Raw genomic sequence first — 9,842 nt, 5'->3', positions numbered from 1 at the left:
CTCCTCCACCTCTCAACACACACACTTTCAAAAAGGTCAGACAATACAAAGAGAATGAGTTGGTAAACACTGCAGGCTCCTTCATCAGCAACAGTCCCAGAGCGAGAAGACTTCCTGGGTGCCTCCTTTATGGTCGGCCCTGGCTGCTGATAGGCCAGCTGAGGGTGAGAGGATCCAATCAGCCATCAGACTCAGGTGCACAGGCAGATACCGATCAGCTGCTGATTAGCTGTGGAGAAGACAGGAAGAAGAGAGTAACACAGGAGGGAAGGAAAACCACACAAGTACAGCCTGCCTGGCAGGTAACACTAACAAAGCACAACTGGCTAATCTAAAGCCTGTTGAGTAGCACTTGAAATGTTTTAGCTATATGAAACCTGATATACTTATATTATTCTGTTTTCTTCAAGTTTGTATCTTGTTGGTCGAATGCACTTATTGTAAGTCGCTTTGGATAAAAGCATCAGCTAAATGCAATGTAATGTAATGCATGTATGTGACACTGTAAGTGTTGCACGGCCAGATACGGCTTAAGAAGCTGACTCAGATAAGGAAATATATGATACATTATGATGTGATATTAATGATAATGGGACACATCGACGTCTGCACTCACAGTGCCGCGGACTGTAGGCTACGTAATGTTACTTTGTTCCGGTTACTTATGTTGTGGCAGATATTTAATTAAGCTTTCTTCACGCTAATTTTATAATAGTCAGATTGCTCTGATGGGAGGTGATATTCTATTAATGTTCACGTTCACACAGTCTGTGATTTTTGCCGGGCATCTTTCCTGCAACGGCAGTTTAAACTGTATTTCCTTTCTCCTGTAATATGACTTGATCGCTTTAAACTCTGCACACTGAGCTCTGATTGGTCAGCAGACAGTGCTTTCATTGAGTTGATCTCTTAGCCTGCTCCGGAGCAGGTTAGCCGCTGTTAGTAATTCTTGAACCCTGAGAGCAGGACAGACTGAAAAGAGTCAAGGGAAGCTTATAAAAGTTAACAGCATTTAATCACATAAATAATGCGGTGATGTACAATGAAATTGCAAGCTTGAGGCGCTCTCCCCATGCGTTCGGTCAGCCGAGGTCAAGGAAAAAGAGGCCGATCCTTCCTGTGGCTCACGGGTAGTCCACTGTAGTCTTCTCTTATTGGCCGCGTCGACGGGGGCGGGTCCAATGCAATTCCTGCCTTTTTCTGTTGCTAAATTACATCATTCTGATGTCTGTGGTTATTTAAACATTCCCTAATAAACGTTATTTCAGCGTCACTAAATGAGTGTTAATCCCAGTGAGTTTAGGGTACATCATCACATGTCATTCCCACCTTCACGGTTTCAAAACGTTAGCCACATGCTAATGCTAACCGAAAATGAAGAATTTTCAGAATAAAAGTGTTAAGTTAATAGTTAATGTAAACTTCCGTTTTTTTCATAAATTACACCATATCAACATTGATTTTAATTTCTTACAATCCCTCCTATAATACTGAAATCAATGAGTTCTTCATCTGAACATTGCATTGTACATAACTCATATAAAAAGTAGAAAATACAAATAGTAGGAACAATACATATTCATCACAAATATGAAGTTTTCCATTGTGCATAACTTCTAGCTTAAACCTTTAATGTCACTTCGTAAAATAGCAGCAATTAGCTTGTTATGGAAAACGTCTAACTCCCTCCTTTCACATCATAAATCATCTTCATACTGTATCTGGTGTAAAGGCACTTATTCTTTCACAAAATATAAGAAGGATAAAATCTGAAAATAGCTAAATATTACTTTTTATTTAAACAATCCTATCCTCTTCAGTTTTTAGCATACACCCCCTTTTTCAATTAATGTCTAGCGCCATTATATCGGTCTGTTTTTATCTAACTGTTTGTGTCATCTTTTTACTGTGTCTCTGGTTTAATTTATGAATCTCTGCTGGTTCTAGCAGATAGGGAGATCTAGCCCGCTAAAAAGATACATCGTAGGACCGGAAACCCAGTTTTCCCTGAAGTTAGCCTGCTAAGCGAAAATCCGGCTTCGTAGTACAGGCCTCAGGCGTCGTTTCGCCTTGCGCCGTCAAGCTTCCGCTGTATTTTTTCATCCGCAACGAGAGGGAGTAACGTCTGTACTTCGTCAAACGACCATGGCGTGTTTTTGTTGTTGCTGCCATTTCTTTATGGATTTGTTGACGGTAGCTCGTCTGTTTTAAAAATATTTCTTATGCGACGCTTGGGGACTGTCTCGCGCAATAATTGTGACGATTCTCTCTGACCAATCAGCAGTCGGGAGTGTTTACATCACTAATTTAGCATATTTTCAGCTCGGTAGGAACCTCGATTTTGGAGGGCCAGAAAAAAAGTGAAAACGTACCTGTGAGCCGGTACTACCCCTAGTGGAAAAGCAAAAAAAGCGGGCTGGAATAGAGGGGTATGAGGCATGGCTAGAATGGGTGATCTGTTTGGTATTTTGAGCAAAACACTTCATAGACATGTTTTTTATACATTTGTATATATCTGAGACCTATAATATATGCCTAATAATAGTATAATAGGAGACCTTTAAATATAAATGACTGAAACCTGAGACAACTGTAGGTTTAGGTTTCCTGGTTTGATTTGCCACTCCAATATAATTTTTTTACAGCTGAAATGTGGTCATGCTAATAGCTGGAGCACACTGGTGTAAATAATATAAAAATGGCTTCATAAGGTTTATTGGATTAGTCATGGCCTAACTAGTAACCTCTGATTTCCCTGCTATGACAAGTCAAACATGCTTTGGAAAAGCCTGCAATCATGACTTCTCTACTGACGAAACATGGAAAAAAATATACATTTTAAAGGCTCCTTATAGTTGCATATCATAAAACTAATGACGGCTGATTCCCATTTGGCTGCTTTACCTTCACAGAGGAGATGTTGACTTGTCAAAGCAGGAAGAGCACAGGTGATATGAATAACAATAACGATGGCTGAAATCTGGGGTTACCTACTGTAACCCAGCTTCTATGAGTAAATGTCGCAGCCCTCTAAGGCTATTGCTATTGGGTTATCCCTCTGCGCCCCCGCGCAGCACTGAAACACTTGTAGTCCACGCCCACCCGCTAGGTGGGCCCCACCCTCGGGCCACCTTCCGGTATAAATAGGAAGGTGGCCCGGCAATCTGCTCCCATACAATATAACTTTTCTTCAGCTATTCGTAGAGCCAGTGGGGCCCGGCGCTTAGAGGGCTGCGCCATTACTCATAGAGGCTGAGTTACAGTAAGTAACCTCAGTTCTATTTCGTATATGGCTTCGCCCTCTAAGGCTATCGCTATTGGGTTAAGGGCGAAGCATGATGTAGTCTGCGCCCCACTGGGTCCACCCGGCACTAGAAGCACAGACACACCTGCTCAATAACACCCCCTGCCTGTTGTGCCATGCGTAATGGCGCATCACCGTCCCTGGAACATAGCAAAACATGCCTATCTTCCAGACGGGGTGAAGGCTGGGAACAATACATACCGGCCGCTGTGAGAAAGTAGAGACGAAGGTCCCACCTTGCCCAGCGATCATAGAGGGGAAACAGCAGCTCTCTGCGTGTCAGACAGGTAGGGGGGGGGGGGTCAGCTGGATCCCTGACGTCACTCACTCTGATCAGGCACTCCGTACGAAGTGTGTCAGAGGAAAAAGGAACATCCCTCCTATAAGAGGGGAAAAGGGCCGCTCTCCGCGTGCCGAGAGGCAGGAGAGAGGCGCACAGCTGGCTCCCTGACGTCACTCACTCCGACAGGACACCCAGTACGGGGTGCGTCAGAGAGGATCAAATAAAAATGCATACATGAACAGGGGGAAGACCAAGATGCAGCAGTGCAAATATCTTCCACTGACATTCCTCCGTGCAAAGCCGTGGAGGAGGAATTCCTCTGGTGGAGTGCGCATTGATGTTCTCCGGGGGCTCCACCCCAGAGGAGACATATGCCTGCGCCACCGCCTCACACAGCCAGTGTGACAGCCGTTGTGCAGACAGAGGCTGCCCGATCGAGCGCTCTCTATAGTGCACAACCAGGCTATGCGCCACATAGCAAGACCGCGCGCGCACAGGACAGAGGAGATGAGACGTGGCTTCTTCCTCCGACCTGTAAGGTGTTTTCTGTGCTTCAGTAACTGTGCTGGTTGATGAAGAAAAGAGGGAGCAGATTGCCGGGCCACCTTCCTACTTTTACCGGAAGGAGGCCCGAGGGTGCATGGGGCCCACCTAGCGGGTGGGCGTGGACTACAAGTGTTTCAGTGCTGCGCGGGGGCGCAGAGGGATAACCCAATAGCGATAGCCTTAGAGGGCGAAGCCATATACGAAATAGAACCATTTAGGTTAGCCAGCCAATAATATATAATAATTTTATTTTGATGATGATGATGATGATGATGATGATGATGATGATGATGATGATGATGATGATGATGATGATGATAGCTGGAACGGAAACTAGCTGAGCTGAGTTTAATGATAAGGGATGTGCTTGGCAGACTGACAGAATGTTCAATACCATTTTCTCAATCTGTTCTCCTTTCCTGCACATTAGTTAAAGTCAGGAAAGGAGGAGGAAAAAAGGAAAAGAAAGACAGAAGAATGATATTCAGTGGACCGTCTACTCCATCAGCTGGTTTAGAACAGGTGGAGCTATAATGAGATTAGTTATGGCGGTGTACCATCATAAGTGTCCAAGTAAGTCATAACAGTGAGTCTGCACGCGCCGTCCCATGACCCTGCAGCTAGTCCAACGGAAATCGTTTAATTAATTAATTAATGTTAAAAAATAACATTAATTAATGTTAAAAAATAACACGTGTTTGCTCTTCCTTTGATTATTTGTCTGCATTAAAAAATCTTTGGGTCAAGTTGAAAAACTTCCTACAGAGCAGCAGCGAGGGGGATAACAGGGGTAGAGAGGGACAGAACAACCCCCACACGCACTGTACGCGCACGCTGAACTGACATGCCACCATATCCTAGTTACAAGTCTGTTCTCAGTCAGTGGAGAAATGCTAGACTTTAGACTATTGATCTAATCTGCTGTTTGTATTTTTCAGTCTGGCCCAGGAAATGTGCAGTCCTGTTACATTGGAACAGTGAGCTGGAATCCTGATGTTTGTTGGCCCAACAAATATTCCAAATTAAATACAAACAACTCATGCACTGTATTAGATTGTCCAACAAATCTGTATCTATCAAATGAGGTCACTGTTATTTTTATTATTTGTGTTTCATTCCCAAAGTCTTCAGCTAACCGTCACTGCTGCTGTCTAAGTGCTATGGCATGTCTGCATTCATGTTTGTGTCTCTGTGTTCATACTGTCAAATGAGTGTATGTCCACTCATGTATGTGTTGTGTGTGTGTTTGCAGCGAAAAGGGGACTCTCTCTGACCTGTGTGTTGACGCCCTGCCGTGTCATTGGGGCGTGTATGACCCTGATGACCTTGGGAGCCGTCGGAGCCGCCGTCTGGGCCGTAGGTCAGACTGCATGCTGATGCCAATAATCTGTTACTCTTTCATTTAAAGTTCTTTCAATCAAAAGTCTCAGGAACATTATTTTTTCTTCTTCTTACTTTCAATCACATTGACTTAAAAAAATGGCTGCTGTTTTTTATCACCGTTCTGTAGTTTCGTATTGTACAATGGAGGAAGACACCGGGCTGTATGATGGTGAGTAGGTGGAAGATTGTTTTAAATTCATGGATTTTTATTATTATTCTTATACTTTATTATAGGTACAGCTATGATACAGACCACATTTCACTTGTAGTCATTTTTTCTAATGCAGGGATGTAATATTAAGAAATAAATAACATATTTACGCCTGGACAAGGTAACAATGTTGTTGCTTGAGTGAAGACACAAATATATTTGATGATTTCATACGTTTATGAATGTTGATTCAGATTCACGCTTAGCTGCATGTGTATTATACATGTGTTTACATCTTATAAAGAGGTCTTACAGTAGATGAAACTGAAGTAGCTTCACTGCCAGTAACAACAGGTTCAACACTGAGGTTAAATGGACAAACGAGTAAGAAAGGTGATGTTTATGTTCTTTGAAATGGAAAATGTTGCTTTAAAGGGGCATCTTGGGGGTTATAACAATTGCAGAAATGATCATCACAGGGAGAAAATAAATAATAAATATATGTTGGGTTAGCAGGAGTGTGCGCTATTATTTAAAGCTTGTTTTTTAATAACCCTGTCTTGTTCCCTACAGTCCAGGTGACTTCTCTTGACCAACGTCTCAGGGTCTTTGACCCCGTCCACAAGAGGTGGCGACAGGTGTGTTCCTCCTCAGCTAATGAGCTGCTAGCTAGCATCAGCTGTGAAGAAGTGGGCTTTGTCAGGTGAGATATCTTTACAATGTTATCACAAATAGTGTTTTAATGCAGTATAATGTAAACAGGGTGTGTGTGTGTGTGTGTGTGTGTGTGTGTGTGTGTGTGTGTGTGTGTGTGAGTGTGTATGTGGGTGTGTGTGTGTGTGTGTGAGTGTGTGTGTGTGTGGTGTGTGTGTGTGTGTGTGTGTGTGTGTGTGTGTGTGTGTGTGTGTGTGTGTGTGTGTGTGTGTGTGTGTGTGTGTGTGTGTGTGTGTGTGTGTGTGTGTGTGTGTGTGTGTGTGTGTGTGTGTGTGTGTGTGTGTGTGTCTCAGTATGGTGAATTACTCGGTCACATCGGTGCCAGAGGCCAGCGGAGACGGCGGGGAGTTCTTCTGTGTCCGAGAGCAAGAGCTCAGCTACGGCAAGAAAATCGAAGACTCGTTGTTCCCATGGTAACAGACACCTGTCTATTTGACCCTGCACCTGTCTAACCTTCTACCACACTCTAACGCTCCTGCTTCCTTCTCTCTCACTCAACCTGATCTCACCAGAATGCGTGACTCCACCACGACTTCTTAACACCACAATGCTGGTGGAGTCACAAACTTTGTTACATTTACGTGTCGGCACCACGCAAACAACCCCAATGTAAAGTGAATGAGGCTCCTTTGTCGTGGTGCACACACGCATTTCTACAACGTCCCGCAGTGAGCTTTTATTCTATAAAACGTTTTTTTAAATCTACTTTATATCTTGTAGTAACTCACGGGAGGCTTCTTTTATTTTATTTGTATTCATAATAATTAAAAAAATTGTCAGAATGTAAAAATTACATTAGTTACGAATTTGTGTTCTCAAAAAACAGTGCATTGTGTGTAATGCAACTGTGATTTTTATTAAATTAGTTAGTTTTTAAGGAAGGCCAGAGCTTCAGCTGTGTCAAATAGATTGTTCCCTTTAGTTAACGTTATTTAAAAGATAATGATCATGTCCCCTGTATTGTATTACGAGCGTCCATTCCCATTGGATAACGGAGAATTGTACACCCGGAAGTAAGAATTCTCCTTACTGTCGATTGATTATACAGTGATATCTGCACTACTCATCGACTAAAAAACACCAGATTATCCTTGTTAATTACACAACATTGATTGGTTTGAATTGTGTGCAATGCTTTTGTATTTTTCCCCTTCGATTCGGAGAAACAAATGTTTTTTCGGAGTTTTAGGATGGCCGAAGACACTACACTACCCAGAATCCTCAGCTATCGTTTGGGACTACACCATGTGCTTAGCTTGACAAACCCGTGATCATTCCTCAACCTCTGTGATTGGATTCTGACGATTTTTTTTAATTATTATGAATACAAATAAAATAAAAGAAGCCTCCCGTGAGTTACTACAAGCTATAAAGTAGATTTAAAAAAACGTTTTATAGAATAAAAGCTCACTGCGGGACGTTGTAGAAATGCGTGTGTGCACCACGACAAAGGAGCCTCATTCACTTTACATTGGGGTTGTTTGCGTGGTGCCGACACGTAAATGTAACAAAGTTCGTGACTCCACCACGCATTGCGGTGTTAAGGAGTCGTGGTGGAGTCACGCATTCTGGTGAGATCAGGTGCTCTCACTCCACTACTTGGTTGATATAGGGCAGGGATCACCAACTACATTTGTCCAAGGGCCAAAATGTATCCAATAGACACAATCGCGGGCCAGTGATTTTTATATAGTCCACAATAGCCGCGTTTACACTGCGGTACTTTTCCCACAAAGGTTCATGCGAACTTAGTTCATGCGAACTCTTTAGTTCGCATGAACTAAGTACAGATCGCGTTCACACCAGAAAAAGTCCCTGGGGGTGGATTAGGCAAATGAAGCCGCTGACGTCACTTCTTCTTCTTCTTCTGCTTTGGGTTTACTGGCAGGCCGCAACCCACTTCACGGCGTATACTGCCGCCCAAAGTCCCCGGCCGGAAGTCCCCGGAGTTGGGGACTGGCTTCAGTAGAAGCTGCTGGGAGTCCCAGCAGCTTCTACTGAAGCCTTCCGAGTAAATCGCCAGAACGCCGACACCTCCTCATCTCCACCGCTCCCATGTTTTATTTTATGTTGCCATAAGTTAGTCTCTCTGCGTTTCTGCGCTGGGCTAATGCTAATGCTAATAATGCTAATGCGAGGATAATAAAATGGCGGCTTCACAAACGTTTTTGGGAGTTTTACGGGGCGTGGTTTGCAATCCCCCCAGCCAATCAGGAATATAGCTCTTTTCTCACAAAAGAGCCGCTCGAAAGTCCCTGCTCTCTAGCAGGGACTTTCGAGGGGGTAAAAAGGTTCGCATGAACTACTTTTAGTACCGGCTCTTTTTGGTGTGAACGCGATCATGAACTAAGTTCGCATGAACCTTTGTGGGAAAAGTACCGCAGTGTGAACGCGGCTCATGCTAGTGGAGCACGCTCAGGTACTGCGGACCTTTAATTTATTATCTGAAACGATGTAATAACTTTTAAAACGTGTTCCAGTCACTTGCCCCATGCATTCAGCAGCAGCAGGCCATTCACTTTGATTTGATCTATGAAATGTCATCATTTCGACAATAAAGAAATGCTATATAAACGTTATCTTGCACATTTTATCTAACCATCTCCGTTTCTAACTTTCAATATATTTTAAAAGAGATCTCTCTCTCACTGCGTGCGGGGGCGGGGCCACACAGACACACTGCACCTCTCTCTCGCTCACAGACATGCTGCAGCGCTGTGCGGTGTGCACACAGTTCTGCCGGTAATGAATATTACATTTTGTGAGGAAACTTTTCCACTAATAACAATAACTCCAATAAGTATTCCAAAATGTATTCACTTCAGGTTTATGAAAGTAACTGTAATCAGATTACTCGTTTTTGAAATGTAACGCCAGCTGAATACAGTTAGCCGACTTGATTTTTATATTCTGCGTAATGCCGTTACATGTATTCCGTTACAACCAGTCTATGGTTACAACCCAACCCTGCTTCTAGGCTACTGTCCCGCAGCTCCTGCCTCTCTGTTGGACTCCGTCGCAGCGGGGCTTACTGCTGCGGAGCGCACAAAGCAGACTCTTCACAAGGAAGGGTCACTTCTTCTTGAAGGCAGGGAAGGTTTCGCAGTACGCAGTCTACTGTCCCGCAGCTGCTGCCTCTCTGTTGGACTCCGGTACTGCACCTTACTCACGACGTTGTAAAAAATAATGGGTGGCAGGTGAACGCCACAGTCACCCCCGTCGTGCGGGCCGGATGAGAATGTCTGGCGGGCCGGATGTGGCCCGCGGGCCGCCAGTTGGTGTTCACTGATATAGGGGAAGCTGACTGATTTTTCAGTTCCCTTTTTTCTGTCTGGCTCTTACTCACTGTGTCTGTCTTTGTTTCAGTGACTGTGAGAGCAGGGAGGTTCTCACACTTCTGTGTCAAGGTAAGTTCAGAGCTCAGATCTGCACTCACCCGCTCATCTTTCACCACATTGTCA

At 43.9% G+C, this 9,842-nt stretch overlaps 1 protein-coding gene across 2 annotated transcripts in view; it reads left to right on the top strand.

Annotated features, from left to right (window-relative positions):
• hpn (hepsin) overlaps nt 1-9,842 on the top strand; it is a 30,229-nt gene that overhangs the window by 13,748 nt on the left and 6,639 nt on the right. For both annotated transcript variants that reach the window (XM_034102945.2, XM_034102944.2), the window contains exons 3-7: nt 5,386-5,493; nt 5,644-5,685; nt 6,241-6,370; nt 6,675-6,794; nt 9,748-9,788. In XM_034102945.2, coding sequence (XP_033958836.1) covers nt 5,386-5,493; nt 5,644-5,685; nt 6,241-6,370; nt 6,675-6,794; nt 9,748-9,788 — 441 coding nt within the window. The remainder of the gene's footprint in view (nt 1-5,385; nt 5,494-5,643; nt 5,686-6,240; nt 6,371-6,674; nt 6,795-9,747; nt 9,789-9,842) is intronic.

Source organism: Pseudochaenichthys georgianus, chromosome 16, assembly GCF_902827115.2.
Source record: "Pseudochaenichthys georgianus chromosome 16, fPseGeo1.2, whole genome shotgun sequence".
NCBI lineage: Eukaryota > Metazoa > Chordata > Actinopteri > Perciformes > Channichthyidae > Pseudochaenichthys > Pseudochaenichthys georgianus.
Note: the sequence above shows the minus strand (reverse complement) of the source record. Positions and strands in the feature narration are given on the sequence as shown.